Here is an 18588-nt window from a genome sequence, read left to right on the forward strand (position 1 = left end):
AGAAAGACAAATTTTGAAGTGAAGAAGTGCAACATTGACACTAGGATAAAAGTGTAAGGGGTAAGTGTTGGGAGGGTTAAATAAGGTGAGAGTAATTAGTTTTTAACCCTTGTTAAAGTGAAAGGACATCTAGTAATAGGGATGACAAAAAAATCCGTGCCCACGAGTACCTACGTATAAAATAAAATCTGCGATGAGTAGTTGATACCCGTGAACCATTTTAGTAACAAGTATTTTAATACCGTTTATAAACAGGTTTGGTGCAGGTATTATACTACCCGACCCGCGAGTACCCGTTGCTCGCAAAAAAGTAAAAATAATAATTTAATTTAATTTAATTTAAAATAAAATAAATTTATATTTTATTAGATTAAATTTAATTAAAATTAAATTTTGATTTATATTTAATTTAATTTATATTAAATTTTATATATATTTTTGTACAGGTTTTAAAATATCTGCAAATTTTTTTGAAATGGATACCCATACGAGGAGTGGACGGGTTGTGAGTAACTTTCATTTTACGGGTCGGATTGTGAGTAAGAACTATCTGTACCTGATCTGATCCGTTTTCATCCCTGTTTAGAAACATTTGAGTGTGCATGAAGAACAATGTGGGGTGCAGGAAGAAGGCCCCTAAGCTTTTTTTTTGTCCGTGTAAGGTTCGTTTGGAGAAAAATATGGGCTGGCCCATTTAGAAGATCAAAACAAGAGAACATGCTAGGAAGCCCATTATAATAAGGAACTTAAGTTGCATAAAAGCACCACTGGTTAGCGCAAATTTATAATTTGACATAGCTTCTTTAGTCACAGTCCAACTCGAACACGCAACCAAAGCGGAAGCCCACAGCTCCCTCCCTCCCTCCCTCTCTATATATATCCCAAACCTCGCCTCACTTTGTCCACAACTACCTCCCTCAAAAACGCAAACCTCGAACCCTAAGCTTTCTCTCGGGTTCGGTTTTTATTTCTCTTTGTTCCGCGAAACCCTAGGTCGTATTTTAGATCTATTTTCGTCTCTCCTTTCCGATCCTCTTGATTCGTCTTCGATTAGCGATTAAGGATGGTGTCGGACGCTAGCAAGAAGAAGGCTGCACAGAAGAAGGCCGCCGCCGCCGCTAAAAGAGGTGGAAAGGCCGCCGCCGCTGCCGTCGTCGCCGCTGCATCTTCCAAAGCTGCCGATAAGGCCGCCAACGGAATAGCCGATATGCATATATCTGATCGGACCTGTACCGGTGTCCTCTGTTCACATCCTCTTTCCAGAGATATTCGAGTGAGTAACACCAACCGTGACTGTTGTGATTACATAGTTATACATAAATCTCTTTGTTGTAGGGAATTCTCTCATAATATAGAATCATTTTTGTAAAATTGATGAAAAAACTACGACAAAAATTTATTTTAGTTATATCATCTATCAGAGAGACTTTTATGTTATGCTAGGTTTTTTTTTTTTCCTGAACTCTACTCCTAATTTTTGATGATATTCTATCAGCCTGCAAAATGTTTAGTAATTTAGCGCTTAGATTTTTTCGTTTGCACTTTTAATGAGAAATTATGCCTTAGTTTGTGGAAAACACAAAATTCTGGGAAGAACTTTCATTAAATATATATTCGATTTAGTGTATACGTTTTTTAGATCAAAGTTTACAGCAGACCTAACATTATTGACGCACTTGTTCCTGCATCCTTATAGCGGACATAATCTATCTTGATAATGTGTAAGTTTTCTAGAATGTGGTAGGCATTCCCGGTTTAGTGAGTCTTACTTGTAGCTTATTGTTGCTAGCGTGCGTGCACGTATTTGAGCGCCTAGCTGGGCAGTTGGGTCTGTAGCTTGGCTATTCTACCATGTTGCCATGGTTCTCCTTTGTGAATGTAACCAAATACTCACCCATTACAAACCCTTCTGAGGTAGGTAATGTTGTGCAGCAAATGGACATTTCTGCCAAATTAATTATAACTTTGTAATGCTGAAAATGATTAGTGTTTTGTATTGATGCGATTGGTCATGTTTTCTTAAATTGCAGATAGAGTCTCTGTCTGTTACATTCCATGGACATGATCTCATTGTTGATTCTGAACTGGAGCTGAACTATGGAAGGTTTGTTGTCCTTACCCTTTCTGGTACATATGTAATGCATTACTTCAATTTTTTGCCAATGATTGTTATTGCTTTGAATTTCTTTCAGGCGTTATGGTTTACTTGGGTTAAATGGGTGTGGAAAATCTACACTCCTTACAGCCATTGGTGAGCGGGAACTTCCAATTCCTGACCATATGGATATCTATCACCTCACGCGGGAGATTGAAGCCTCTGACATGTCTGCATTGGAAGCTGTCATAAGCTGTGATGAAGAAAGGTTGAAATTGGAGAAAGAAGCTGAAATTTTGGCGGCACAGGTTTGTTTAAGTGATTATTTTTCTAGATTTTACCCCTTTTTGTTTTTAATTTTGTAGGCTTGCTAACTTTGTGTGAGAAATAATTGTTCTAGGATGATGGAGGTGGTGAGTCCCTGGAACGTGTTTATGAGCGATTGGACGCCTTAGACGCAGCAACTGCAGAAAAACGTGCTGCGGAAATCTTATATGGTCTTGGCTTTGACAAGCAAATGCAGGCAAAAAAGACACGTGATTTTTCTGGTGGTTGGAGAATGAGAATTGCATTAGCACGAGCTCTATTTATGAACCCAACCATTCTTCTACTTGATGAACCAACCAATCACCTTGGTATACTCTCTACCTTGGCAATCGTCCATCTTTGGCCTTTTAGGCATCTTCAGTTTTTTGATTTAGTTATATTGAATTTGGTGTGTGCATTTTGTTCCACTATTATTGTTGTTATGATTGTTGCCATTTTTGGAAATTTCTACCTGCTTGTTCTTAATTTTTTAAAATCTGTTTGCAGATTTGGAAGCTTGTGTTTGGCTGGAGGAGAGTTTGAAGAAGTTTGAACGCATTCTGGTTGTGATTTCACACTCTCAGGACTTTCTTAATGGTGTCTGCACAAATATTATCCACATGCAAAGCAAAAAACTGAAGCTCTATACTGGTAACTATGATCAATATGTTCAGACTCGTTCTGAGCTAGAAGAGAACCAGATGAAACAGTATAAGTGGGAGCAGGAGCAGATTGCCTCAATGAAGGAATATATTGCTCGATTTGGTCATGGTTCTGCAAAACTTGCTCGCCAGGCACAGAGTAAGGAGAAAACATTGGCAAAAATGGAACGTGGTGGACTTGCAGAAAAAGTGGTCAGGGACAAGGTTTTGGTTTTCCGTTTTACTGATGTTGGAAAACTTCCCCCTCCAGTTCTCCAGTTTGTTGAGGTGTCGTTTGGTTACACTCCTGATAACCTCATATACAAGAACATCGACTTTGGGGTTGATTTAGATTCTAGGGTCGCACTGGTTGGACCCAACGGGGCTGGGAAGAGTACACTACTGAAGCTAATGACAGGTGATTTGATGCCTTCTGATGGCATGGTTAGGCGTCATAATCATCTTCGGATTGCTCAATATCACCAGCATTTGGCTGAAAAGTTAGACTTGGATATGTCTGCTCTACAGTTTATGATCAAAGAATATCCTGGAAACGAGGAAGAGAAGATGAGGGCAGCGATAGGGAAGTTTGGTCTATCAGGTAAAGCCCAGGTGATGCCAATGAAGAACTTGTCTGATGGGCAGAGGAGTCGGGTGATATTTGCTTGGTTAGCTTGGAGGCAGCCACAAATGCTTCTTTTGGATGAACCAACCAATCATTTGGATATTGAGACAATTGATTCTTTGGCTGAGGCATTGAATGAATGGGATGGGGGCTTGGTGCTTGTTAGCCATGATTTCAGGCTCATAAATCAGGTGGCCCATGAGATATGGGTATGTGCTAATCAAAGTGTGACTAGATGGGAGGGTGACATTATGGAATTCAAGGCTCATCTAAAGGCCAAGGCGGGTTTATCTGACTAAAGAAGGTAAGGTAGTAGGGATTTCTCATTGCCCAAGGATTTCTCACTCGTTGTTCATGAGTGGGTGGTACCGTTTGAGTTGGATTTCCCTCAACTTGGACGATTTCCATTGGCATAATCGGTATATGGTATAGAAAGTGGTTATGATTTTTGTCCTAGCCGAGATGCCGGGGTTTGGACTGGTAATATTTTTTTTTTCCATTCTACTATTACTATTTGTTGTGCTTATCATTTATTTGCTTGGTTGTTAACCAGCATGGATAAATGGGATATCACCTTGGGGTAGACAGTCCCTATCTGAATATCTACGATTGAGAGGCTTATTCTAGAAAATGAACTATTGTACCCAGAGTGTTATATTTTTGGTATTATAATTACTGTTAGTTCACTATTTCACTTTCTTCCCTGGTAGCTTTTCATGAAACCTTCTAGGGGGAATTTCGCAGTACATGTCAAAAGTTTAAACCTTCTACTTACCGAGAGTTAGGAGACTTTAATAAACAAGGAAAAAAATAATGACTTTTCTTATTTGCTTCTCTCGGATGAGAAAATTTAAGAATTAAACTGCTATGTTTCTATAATTTTGAATTTTAAAACAGGTAGATGTATTTTATTGAGAAACTTGAAGTATTGTAAATATCTCTTCTGTTTAATTCTTCTCAATGCTAAGACTCGTTTTTTATTTTTCTCTTTTATGAGTATATAGGTTTTATATAAACACATAATTTATATTATTTTTTAAGTTGTAAACTGCACATAATGTGTATTTAAATCAATATAAAATTAAAGTTAATATGAATATTTATATTTTTTCTATAAAATAAAGTAGCGTAAGTAGTAAGAAAATGTGGACACGCAGTTATTGCTTGTGTTATTCAATAAAACGGAAAAATATGCAAGACATGTTCTCGCCTATACAAGACATGTATCCGAAAAATGAGAAACACTCTGAATGTGTTCTAGTTAGCTATTAGTAAGTATTCTGTGGTCATAAGACTTTATTTTCGCCTTAATGCATTGATAATTCATATCTCATGCTGTTGTATTGATTTGTTGGTTCTCTCTCTAATGTTCCTAGTTGAAGTGTTTTAAATGAGTAGTCATTTTTAAGGGAAATCTAGCAAATTGTATGAGAGTGGTTTAACACATTAAAAATAATTTAACATATTAAGATAATAAAGACGAGAATATTAGAATATTGGTTTAATTGCTTTCTTTGTCTCTAGTTTGGGTGTAATGTGATAAGTTCGTCTAACCTTTTAAAAAAGATTTCAATTTCATATTAACTTTAAGTAAAAGATGACGGGTGCACCTCTGGATAAAGTGATACAAAATAAGTAAAAGATGTTTCCTGTACTTTTAATGATATTTTAAAATTAAATATATAATAAATGGAAAGACTTAAATCTCACACTCTCACGAAACTTGTCTCTCTCTCACTCTAACAAATTTCATACTCCTTTTCATCACTTTTTCTTTCTGATTTCGATCAAGAACAATACTTTGTATTATTTTTTTATTTGATTTCAAATCCAATCCTCATTCATCGTCTTCAAGCTCGAAGCGCTGGGTGAACCAACAAACCCTTGGCTTTGATTTTCTCATCATCATTCATCCGTTCAAAAAAAGTTAAATTAAAATTAAAATAATCATAAACATTCTATTATAATTAAACTTTAATTTAAAATGATTAATTTTATATAATTAAACATTTCTTATTTTACTTTAGGATGATACTATTTTACATAACAAACGAAATCATAAAAAATAAAAATATATAAGTTTTTATTTATAAATTATTTTTCAAATATAATTAAAAAAATTGTATGATAAAACATAAGTTGAAATGAATTTTATCTTTTAAAAAACAGTTTAAAAAAATTGTATCACAAAATATAACAAAATAATTTTTCTTAAAAAGGAATTTTAATTATAAATAAAGAATATATAAAATACGTTAATATTATTTTAACTAATAATCTTATTTTGATAATTTAACTTTAAAAAAACTTAAATAAAATTCATTAACAGTGATGAAGATTATTTGTTAAGGGTTTTATCGGTAGAAATATGTGGCTACAGTTTTTCTTTTTCGTCTTACAATCACGGATGTTAGATTGTGTATTTTTCTTCGTATTTATAATATAATCTAATAATTTCAATTCAATTTTAAATTACTCTATAATAAAATAATTAGTAAGATTACTGTAGTGCAAGTTTAAATAAATCAAAAATATGATTTAAATAAATTATATGACTGAAAATTATGATTTCACAAGTTTTAAAATTTTTTTACTCATTTTGTATCACTTTATCCATAGGAGAGAGAAAAAAAAAGTTAATCCATTAGTTTGTATTTAACCGAAGGGACTTGATTGAGACAAACTTTACTACAGATGAAATTAAAACTTTTAAACAACTTTTGAACTAAATTGAAACTTTTTTAAAAAAATGGACGAACTTGACACACTACAATCAAACCAGAGACAAAAAAATAAATTAAACCTAGAATATTCATCTAATGCACTGATTTAGTCAATCAAATACTATTTTAATTGACTTATTGAAAATTATATTTTAAATTGTAACTCAATATAATATTTGTAAGTTGAAATTTACATAATTTATTTACTATAAAACACAATCAAAATATATATTAATCTTGATTTAATCTATTAAATTATGTGAAAGTATTTTTCGAAACTCAGAGATTAATTAACAAATTTAATATGATAGTGCCTAGATATGCCCATAAGAGATTTTTTAGAAAAAAGAAAAAAAAAAGCATATTTTTACGTTGATCTAATATCTTTGAACAGGATTAAAAAAAATTCTTTGGCGATAAAGATCAAAGTCTTCAACATCTCTTTTACAAAAATCTTTTGGCAAAAGCTTAGTCGAAGTGATGCCTAAAACTTTTCATTTACTTTAAAGAATCTTAATAAGGGCTGTGTCAAAAGGTATACATACTTATGGTAAGTTTCACATAAGAATATCTGAAAGTGTTTATGTAAGCTAAAAAGGAAAATAAAAATTGTTGATTATTTGTTTATACATGAGTAATAATAAACTTATGAAAGTTTATTAGAATGTTAATATCTACATTGAGAGTCTGGATACAGCTCTTTATTAGGATGAGAAAGTAAATCATATATAAAGTCTTGATATATTATTATTTCTTTTGAACTCAAACTTTTTTATATATGCTTCTCCAAAATCTGAGAAATATCTTTTATAATGTATTTTTCAATATTGAAAAGTTTTAAATCAATTTCATAATCTTGCAAAAGAAATGATGATACTTGATTAGCATAATTAATTAATTCATAGAAAATAGTTTTCGATTCTTTTTAAAAACTAAAAAAATATCAATTCCCCCTGTTTTTTTCTTCTAATTACCTACTAACTAAACCCCTATTTTTAGATATTTTAAATTAAAAAGATCTTGCTTGAATACAGTAGAATCATTATGTTTAATATTTAAAATATTTAACTCAGTAGATATTTAACTACAGATTGCATTGAAACAATCTAACAAGAATTGATATATATGCACTCTTGAAACCAATCTCAGTCGTTATATATGCAGAAAACATTATAAATGTTTCAATTTATACTGTCATGTATAATTAGTAAACATTAATAATATGAGAATACTAACATTTTCAGCTATCTGCTATGAATCTATGATCCTTTTTTCCTTTTTCTGACAACTACTAATAGTACTTTAAATAAAACCCTCAATGTAAAAACTCTAGCAGTAGTATATGCTCAATATATGAGTACATAACTTTTGTAGCTTTTAGCCATGGTTTTTCTGCAGGAGTTTTCCCTAGCAGCATCAGAATCGTCTTCTTTCTTTCCATAGTTGAGCCAATAGCATCTCAAGTTCACTAGGCCTGCAAGGTATGGTCAGTGCACCATGTTGATCAAACCCATATTCTTCTGCTGCTTCCTCCAACAGCCTCAAGAATCTTGCGTTCTTTAAACAGCTCAACGGAACCACCAATCTCTTTGTCTCAATATTATCCTTTGCAATCACAACAAAATGCCCTTCTTTCACATCTTCAGCAACACACCCTCTGTGATCTCCCAATTCTTCATAATCTCCTTCACAGAAACTTGATTTATGTCTCCGCAACAAGACACTCTTTTGAAGCTTTTCCAACACACCCTTCAACTTCAAAATACATCCCAGAACCCTCATTTTCCTGCTGCTGCTGGTTCTTACGCTGAACCCCCCCATTGTTTATGTTCTACTGCTAGATTATTGCTTCTTAGGTGACTGACTGAACATATATTTATATGTGTAGTGGTGGACGAAGAGCTTGAGAAAAGAAGAGACTAATTGGAGGGTAGATACATCAGCATGTTGAACAACACTGAGACCAAACACGAAAAAGAGATATGGTACAAGTTAGTGGTTGAAAATTGTACATGCATGAGACTAGTAGTGCATGCATGTGCAGGTCCTAATTTGTCGAACTTTAATTTACCAAGAAACGTCTTTTGTTGTGCATGTTGTGTCATGTCATGTATCTGCCTGCACTTCCTAATTATTGATTAACGAATTCTTAATTAACTCTTTGAAGGAATTTCTTTTTCCATTAATGTCATTCCTTATTGAACAGGTTGGAGTAGGAACTAATATCCGTGGTGCAGGTACCTATCAGGAAGATCTTTTATAGCTACCTTTTCTTGTTTATAAATGTTTTTAAACAAGTTTTAGCAACATATTATAGCCACTGTTTTCTGGTTTTTTATATGTTTTCTCGTTTTTGATATGTTTTTAAATAAGAGTGGCATAGGGATCTGAATCACTTTAAAGGAGACCATAGAAAATAGCACTGAAAATTTTGTCCCACAAGAGGCAGGCTGACGGATTAACAAGCAGGTTTGCTATTTTTTTTTAATTCTTAAAATAACTGCAATTTAATATTTAAATATTAATAATTTAAATTACAAGTATATTTGTATCATAATATAGAAAAGTTAAATTTTATATTATTTTAATTTTAATTGAAAAGAATTAGTATACCAAACTAATATATTAAAGTTCAATTTTGACTTGTTGACAAATTAGACTAAACGAGTCAAAATATCCTAACCCAATTTGTTGGCGTGATCAGCTTTATATTTTTATACAAGTTTTAGTAATTATATAGTTACTATTTTCCTATTTATAATGTTTTTCTAAAAAAGTTTAGGATCATATTATAGCCACAGTTTTCTTATTACAATATGTTTTTAAACAAGTTTTTAACAATTTATTGGATAGTGGTTTGGGAAATAAAAACAATCACGCATTTTACACAAATTGGTCAATACTATAAATATCTACGAGAAAATAATGTTTTAACTTGTAAGATATTATTAGAAACTTGGTTAAGGGTGGTGAACAAGAAAGATATATAAATATGTAAGTGATAGATGTGATTACAAAAGAGATAGGTGGATAAAAATAATAGGTATTAGTTATGTGCTAAGAAAATGTGAAGAAGATTCAACTAAAACAAGAAAAATAAACAATGCACGAAATAAACATTAAGTTTAAATAATATAAAACTAAAGACGAGTAGTTTCAGGTTTTTTTAATTGTTAATTAAAAGTGGTCACAGTTAATATATTTTAACAGTGATTATTTAGTTTGATCTTCTGCCTAATGATAGTGTCTTAGGTCTTGTAGAGAGGAGTGAGAGTTACTTATAAGAATCAACAAGGAGATGTTTGTTTAAAGACATTTTCAGGAATTATTTCCAGAAGTGTTATTACAAGGAGTACCATTGTATAAAATGTTTAAAGATGCTTTTATTATGTTTTAACATTTAAAGAAATATGTTTGATAAAAAACAATAAGCAATTGTTGACACGAAAATTATAGATAGATTAAAATAAATAAAGTAGGCAAAATATGTTTTGAGTTCCTATAAAATTTCTAAATTATTAAATATGTTTCTATGTTGTATTATTTTGACGTGCCTGAAATTTATAAATATTTTTAGATTTATCTAAAAATTTAACATATTTTTCAATAGTATATATGTGTTCTCACCATTCGTTTATGTGTCTTGTCTTAGGTCTTCACGATATTGTTTTGAGTTGTATTTGTGATGCTGCTAGTTGAACGTACTGCTTTGAGTTGTATTTGCGATATTACTAGTTGAACGTCATTGTTGGTTGTCGCTTGTTTGCTTGCTTCTTGTAACACATTGTGTTCTCCATTCCAAGTAAGTTTTTTTAATATAAGTAGGGTTATTATTTATAAAATTAGATATGATTTAGAGATATTTGATTAGTGTTTATAACTTAAATATAATTTTTTGTTTAATGTTGTTTATATTTAGGATTTTGATAATGTTATGATGTGTTATAAATACTTGTTTTGTTGGTGTTGTTTTAAATGTCGACCTTGCTTCAAAGAAAACATTATTTGGTGTTATTATTGGAAACTCTTTTGTACCATATTATTGATCATAGTAGATTTTTCTTTGGTCTGGATGACTCGTGATTTTTACCCTTGCATTGAAGGGTTTTTCACGTTAAAAATTGTTGATATATCTTTGTGTTTTGGATTTTATTTTTGTTTTATTTATTTTTTCCAAGAAGAAAAATTAAATTTCCGCTACGTTATTACTCTTTGCTAAATTACTATATTTTTTGCCCTTCTCCCTGTTCTATAACAAAACTTTTTTTCTTCAAATCAAAACCATCATTGATAAAGCATAGTCAAGTACGTTTCAAATGACACCTTTGTTCATTCATTCTTTTATACTGAAAACAAACTCTCATTCTATGGCTCAAATTCCGTTTTCTTTTGGTATTTAATCCTTTTCTTCAATACATCATTTTCTATTCCACCTTTTCTTCATTATGTTGTTTCCTATTACAATATAGACTAATTTTTACTTCAATTCATTTTTGTAGATTTTTTATGACACAATCCTTGGATTCAAATGTCTTAGCTTATGTTAAAAAATGCAGTATTGTAACAATTTAAAGTAATAGACAATTAATTTATACAATTTGTATATGTTTATAAAGATTTGTTCAGAACTATGGTTATTAATCTTTGTTTATAATTATATATGTTTATTAAACTCTGTTTATAATCTATTAAACTGTTGTATTGAATGATTGAATAATGAATATGCATCTCACAATTTATGGAGATTGAGGCTTTTGTAAAAATAGTCATTAAAATTAAAAAAAATCATTTTTAACTATGGTTCTATAGGGAACTATTGATGTACCTTTTTGCTAAATTTTTTTTCCATATTTAACAATGGACAAAACCAAACCATCGTGGTTTTTAATCTTTTAACAACAGTCATTTGAAACAGTTGCTTTGTCCAAACTTTTAACAATGATTCAAAAACCGTCTTTCGAGAAACATTTTAACCGTCTTAACCAATATGACAAGACTACATTCTCAAATTTATATTTCAAAAAATATTTTCTTATTTCATAATTAAAACAAACACACGTGATGCTCTGGAAAATATGAAAAAAATAATCATTTTAGTAATGAACATCCTTCCTAAGCAATGGTTGTGACCAGGTGATGAATCTCTACCTAACATACTTTCCTCTTTAAAATGCTTCATTTATATTTTCTTTAAGATATTTCTTCTACGTATTTTTATAAAACAAAATGATTTTTATATCTTGTTATTTTTTTAATAAGTAACATATAAACTAAAATTTAAGGAAAATTAAATAAAAAATAATTATTATATATGAACAATATAAAAAGTAATATAGTCATTCAGTCATCTATCACTATATATAATTCATATTTCTATTTTACCCTTTATAATATAATTGTTGTTAACTGAATTTTTAAAATAACTACTATTTTTGTTTTTTTAATAAAGCTCAAATACAATTAATAACGAAAAAAAATAGTAAACTAAAATATAATTTTTGAATTATTTTTATAATGTTAAATATGAGTAGCTTTTATTTTTAATAATTAAGTATGTTTCACTTATAAAAATTAAAGTAATTAATATAATTTATATTGTTTTATGAAGTCATGCATACTTGATGCAAAAAAAAAAAAACTAAAATTATTTATAATCATTTATTAAATAATTTATTATATTAAATAATTTATTATATTAAATCAAACATATTTTTATATTATCACCTCACTTAAAATATAATATATACACAATTATTATTATTGATCTCACCGCCAAAGTCCTTTTGTTTCTTTTCTGTTTTTTTTTTTGGTTTTTTTAATTGTTCCTCTTTTGTAAGAAGGAGATACATTTGTATTCTTCATCCTTTTATTTTATAAAAAATATTTTTCTACATTTGTGATTTATGTTTTATCCATATCCTTAACCTTCTTCATCTTCATGTTTTCTTTTGTCTTTATCGACACGCTTCCACTACTAATTTAATAAATACTTTCGATATTGATTTATTACACCATAACCATATTATCACATGTGCTTATATTTAGTTTTTGGTCATCATCCATTAAAGTAAAGTTTTGTTGAATAGACATTCTATATATTAAATCACATACAAATTAAGAAGTTTCGTAGGTGTAACATTCCAATTTCTTTTCAAGAAAAGATATATAATTGTCATTACAATTATCCAAAATAATATATATATTAATAAGATATAATTATATTTATTGTTTTATACTACAAAAGCGTAATATAAACTTTTCTAAACATAAGGAAATGACAGAACATTCTACTAAATTTCAGGTCCGCGACCGGTTAGCTCATGTTCACTAGAGACACCCCTAAGCTTACACTATTAAAGTGATGCAAAAGACAAAACAAAACACACAAACAAACAACACAAAAGTAAATAATATCACATTCATAATATAAATCAAACAATACAAAAATAATCTCATCAACCTTAAACTCCAACCATCGGATATATATATATATATATATATATATATATATATATATATATATATATATGTATTGATGTCAGACTCATGGAAGACCTGCCTTGTGTGTGTTGAAACAACTTTCCCAAACCATAATACTATACCATCAAACTTCCACAGAGTTAATCCATCAAACATCTATGACCCAAACTAGTGATCATAGACTTGGACCTCCTGTTACTGTCAAAATTTGTACTCTGAAAACACATGCATGTGGACCGAAATTGCTATCACTTGGAAGGTTTATGATAACCCTTTTTCTTGTGGTGTTGCATGTGACAACATGAATTGCTATTGTTCTTATTGGTATTATATGACTTTGATGGACACGATATGTCTATGATGATTAACTTCGTAGCTTGGCTTTAGTGAAGTTTAACCAATTTTAGTTTTCTATAGTGAGTGAACTGCTAATGATGCAGGGATTGGAGCATTGTAGTACTTGTTAAGGTAACACTTTGATTTGGTGCTTTTGATCTTAACTAGTGGACTTTGATATCTTGTTTAATATGTTTAATATCTTGTTTTAATTGGTTACTTCTTTGAATAGAATCGATGGACAAAGATGTTTCCTTCTATGATTTCTAGAGTTATCAACCTCGATGTTATATCTAATGACATGGGTGGAACAAGAAATGACACTCTCTACAAGTGGTGTGTTTCTTTGCTGTATCTATGCTTGACTTTGTCTTAATAGTTGCTGGAACCGATGATTAGGATTATACATTTCAGATGCATATTGAGGTACAATTGCTTTCACCACTAGTTCCTGTTTGCCAAGTGAGATTCATACGGTTCTGTCTAAGTTCTTTTTAAGACTATTTTCTTTTCTCTTTAATCTTTACTTCAATTTGTTTATTGCTTCTTTTTATAGCATATGTAGTTTTATAAAATGGTTTATGATATCTTCATTCCTTTTTTATAGTGAACAGGGTGTTTTGACATATCTGATGTAATATTTTTGCAAGAAGTTTCACTCTACTTCTTTGTCAAATGAACTTTGTTTTGATTGATGTAACTTATTGATCCTTTCAACTTCTTTATCAAGTGAACTTTGTAACTTTCTTTAATGTTTTAGTTAATAATAACAGTAAACACAATAATAACTTATTGATTCTTTCAACTTAGTATGTTGCTGCAAACTTAGTGCAAACCATAAGGACAAAGGCTACAAACTTTCATATTCTTGTTACTTTAATAATTAGCCATGGCCAAAACTTTCATAAAAAATACCATAAAAAGGATCGTAAACAATACTAATGAAAAAAACATAAGTTTAAAATAGTAGGTATGAAAACTATTATTTAAAAGTCAATTTCAGCATGAGGGAAGAAATATCTCTCGAAGATAATCCATAAGAAATAGAATTGGAGATTTTATATAGGAATTACATGCTACAGCCCTAAACCAAGAAAGCTAAAAACGCTCTCAGTCTATTGATGAAAAACACAACATGGAGATCTTACCGATTATTTTTGTTCCACCAATTCGGCAAGCCAAGGAAAGCTCAATAGTATTATGAAGACAGAAAACCAAACTTTTATGGGAAAAATAAAGAGAATTAGAGAAGGGAGAGCATTAATTAAGCGTGTGTAAGAGAGAAAGATGAGGCGTCAACATGAATTAGAGACAAGTAGAGAAGGAAGAAATCATGAGACATGTGTAACAGAAGAAAAAAAACCTTAAAGCAGAGAAAGGCATGACTGAAAAGAAGAGTGCAGACACGTTAGTCTTTTAAATGAGCCAAATGTTTGTTGTATAAGAAGCCATAAACCACTATTTCCCTCTTTCAGTAAAAGATTTTTGTCTTTTGTTTTTTTGAAAAGAATGTGGTTGTGACACATGTAACATCCCGTAATCTCAGTTGATAATTCATAATTGATATATTGTAGCATTACATTTAAGGTAACATCTCTTAATCTCACACTTGATAATTTATAGTTGATATATATATGTTTTAAACTCAGATTTCAAATATAAACTCATAATATAACTCGAATTTTTCTAATTTATTCTTCTATCTCTTTCTTCATTGGCACTAAATCAGACGACATTCCTCCATCTGCTCCGGTATAACGAATTATACGATCATCGCACATACACAAACACAAATAAGTAGGGTGAGCTAACATGCAACCAATCATTTATAAAACATGCATAATTACTTTGATACACTCAAGAAACCTCATATAATAATTATGTCAGACACCCTCATACCATCATACAACAATCGCATCATAGATACTCATACCATCATACAACAATCGCATCATAGATACTCATCCATTACTTTGATATACTCAACAAACCTCATATAATAATTATGTTAGACACCCTCATACCATCATACAACAATCGCATCATAGATACTCATACCATCATACAACAATCGCATCATAGATACTCATCACACAATACCGCAATTACTAATAGACGCTCATCCCACAATACTTAATAGACACTCGTTCCACAATACTCAATAGACACTCATTCCACAATACCCAATAGACACTCATTCCACAATACCCAATAGACACTCATTCCGATGATATGTTGATGAGCGGTCACGGGAGGTTATGCACTTGTGATGCGTTCTACTTCCTCTTACAAATACACTTCCAAAATACTTCATACCATCCACAAGGTTAGTCCTCAACACTATGTCCAAAACCGGCACATAGACCAGGACCTCCTGCCCCTCTCACCACATAATTCATCCTTCTCTACTTGAGACTGAATGATTATTAGAGTATCAGGATAACCTCCAACTACAGGACCCTCAACATCAACATATACACAAATACCATATCATTACTGAATCTCTCCGCGAGACTCATACCATACTCATATTCCTCAACTCACATTATACGCTTACAAAATCTTCCCATAATACTCATATCATGTTCAAATGCATAAATTCAAATCCAATATAATAAAATCCAATCATCGCAAAAAGCATACAAAATGAATATATCACAATAAATTAACAATACTAAAATATCACCATAAATGGTCACCGGAGAAGAATCAAATGTTTGACGAATCAAACTCACCATAAACGCCAGTACATATGACTAGTCACAACTTCTTGGATTTGACCAGGGCTGCTCTATGATCAGGGATGTACCAACTCCGGTTTTTAAGATTCCTCTATCCTACCATCACAATTATAATTCATAATTCCATATCTACTACAATAACATGAATTCATCAGAAATTTTTATTCCAACAAGATATATTGTACAATAATTTAACAGTACATAATCTATTCAACAAGATTTAAGTTAAAAACTTGTCGAGTAGACTTCCAGGAAAGAGAGGTGCGTCACAATGGACAACTTAAGTACCAAGTCTTTCCTTAGCCAAAGTGTTCCTCAACTAGTTTTAACAAATTTCTTATTTACAGATTCAAAACAACAACATATAATATTAGCACAGAAATTCACTAGTAAGCACCTATGTTTTTCATTAACAGTATTCACACAGAATTTCAAGACATGAATAGTAATAAAATAATACTAAATCATAATATAAAAGCTTAGAAAGGTTAGCTCCCCTACCTCTATTCCAGACTTAATCTCTTGCTTAGAATTTGTTTCCCCGAAAACCCTCAAGAACTTCTACTCTTCTTGCAACTACAAATTTCTTCCTAACTCTTTCTTCTCTATTTCTCAAGCTTTCTCACTTGATTCTTCCTCTCTTTGTGCAGAATAGTCTCCCCTCTCATGGCTATTTATAGTGCAAAAATTTTATTATTCACCAATTTTTTAATATTATTTTATTATATTAATATTTTAATCACCACTTGACATATTGGATCCCTCAATAATGCCTTCTGTTTCTGCTAAATGGGACCGGGGAAAACTCCTACTACCTCCGTCCGGTCTTCCTTCTCTTGCCTCCTCTACGCTCGGTATCAGTGTAAATGGGTTGACCTGCAGCAAACACTCCGACGATGAAGTCAGAATAGGCTCTCGCAAGTCTATATTTATCAAAAGAACAGAGAGTTTACCTTCTCCTTTGACTACTATTTATATCATTTCAGAGAATATTCCCCATTAATTTACCTCTTAGTGGCTTTTAATGCACACTTTAAATGCTCGACAAGGACCGTTACCTCATTAACCACACATTCATGAGCATTCAACTGCTGTCTCCAGCCCGCAGTTTTACACAACTGCCCGATTGGATACGTTGTGCTTACGAGCTCCGATCGGACATACCAGGTTTGGAACGCCTGATCGGTAGTGTCCAAATCTTCCCGGTCGGTTGTCCACCCTCGGTAGTAACACCTTCAAATCTGAGTGTTTTATCCACTATCAATATTTTAATTATATATATATATATTTTATTATTATTATTATTATTTTTTAACGAAAAGGTAAAAGAGAGTTTGAACCCATATTCTTGAAATCACCACAATTTTCTATCAATTAAGCTACCAAAATTTCTTATTTAGCTTTCCATTCACAAAGAAATCTAGTAATAAAATTGTTACTATTAAGGTAAATATTTTTCATGAATCTTACAACACATGTTAAAAACATGTTTTTTTGGGTTTTTGTTAAATTTTTAGATTTTGAGAACAGTATTTTGGAACAAACTTTTTAGGTTCTAAAACACATAAAATAAAAAATATGTATTTTAAATTGATTGTTCCAAAATGCATATTTTTACTTTCTTGGTTACGTGTTTTGAAAAGTAAAAATATAGTTCAATTTTAGTGTTTTTTAACACTTAAATTTAGTTTCGTTTTAAACTAACATTCATTCTTTTTTGGTAGTTGACTGATCGAGAAAAAGTTAACGTAAAAGATGTAGCATTTGGCATTTCACCATATACATTAACTGCAAATACAAATGTAACAAGTGGAATTTGTCATGCTTTGTTTTTGGAAAATTATCATTTTTAGTATAATATTAGTTTATTAATTTTATGTCCCAATCCTGGAAGCTTATATGGCCCTGATGTCCGACATAAAATAGTCAATTGGCTAAAAGAGCATGCATATTCTGGAACATTTCAGAAGGGTTTAAAGGTCAATACCTTCACACTTTCAATATGTATAATTAAAATATAATGCTTTTTAAAATTTTCTTTTTCTGTATATTGTTCTAGTGTTTTGTTTTATTACTTTAACCCTTTTGCATATATATAATCAACATTCGGTACTTTTTTATAATTTTATTTCTACCTCCAATTTAAAGGTCTAATGGAAGTGGAAAAGTGGGTGATAAGAGACTATTTTGAGCTATTGACATGACTGCATTTGAGTTTATCTACTAGAAGGATTTGATTCACACTTTAAGAAGCTGAATCTAGGTGATAAATTGTCTATCAAATTCTTCAAATGATTAATTGTTACAAAGACAAGTTATTGAATTATAGTCAATGTAATTGTTAATTTTTTAAGTTCGATTGCAAACAATGTAATTTTCAATTTCTATATAACCGTTTATAGATGATTAGATGTTTCAATATTACATTTTAAATTGAAGAACTATTTTATGTGTAATTATTTATGTAAATATAGTTATGAACTTTGTTAGGTTAATATTAGGAACTATTTTGACGTATTAATAATAGAAACAATATTGATTATTTTGTTTGTTATTGATTATTCAAACGGTATTCTGAATTTTATGCAGGTCTGGATATAGATATTAGCACATACAAATTAAATATTCTTAAAAAGCAGCA

General features: G+C 30.8%; 2 protein-coding genes across 3 annotated transcripts; one reads left to right on the forward strand and one right to left on the reverse strand.

Moving 5' to 3' along the window:
* The first annotated feature begins 786 nt into the window (after positions 1 to 786).
* LOC108322022 (ABC transporter F family member 1) lies at positions 787 to 4361 on the forward strand. Of its 2 annotated transcripts, XM_017553966.2 has the most exons (6): positions 1132 to 1273; positions 1790 to 1914; positions 2031 to 2104; positions 2193 to 2403; positions 2496 to 2730; positions 2909 to 4361. In XM_017553966.2, exons 2-6 carry the CDS (start codon positions 1852 to 1854, stop codon positions 3964 to 3966), a joined length of 1641 nt encoding a protein of 546 aa, XP_017409455.1. In that variant the 5' UTR covers positions 1132 to 1273; positions 1790 to 1851; the 3' UTR covers positions 3967 to 4361. The 2 variants fall into 2 exon arrangements, with proteins under 2 accessions (XP_052733411.1, XP_017409455.1); XM_052877451.1 differs by lacking the exon at positions 1790 to 1914 and having other exon boundaries at positions 787 to 1273.
* Positions 4362 to 7516: 3155 nt separating this feature from the next.
* Positions 7517 to 8203, reverse strand: LOC108321999 (auxin-responsive protein SAUR50). Its single transcript, XM_017553935.2, has one exon. The coding sequence runs from the start codon at positions 8170 to 8172 to the stop codon at positions 7807 to 7809; it is 366 nt and encodes a 121-aa protein (XP_017409424.2). The 5' UTR covers positions 8173 to 8203; the 3' UTR covers positions 7517 to 7806.
* Positions 8204 to 18588: the final 10385 nt, after the last annotated feature.

The sequence above is a fragment of the Vigna angularis genome, chromosome 5 (genome assembly GCF_016808095.1).
Source record: "Vigna angularis cultivar LongXiaoDou No.4 chromosome 5, ASM1680809v1, whole genome shotgun sequence".
In the NCBI taxonomy this organism is placed as follows: domain Eukaryota; kingdom Viridiplantae; phylum Streptophyta; class Magnoliopsida; order Fabales; family Fabaceae; genus Vigna; species Vigna angularis.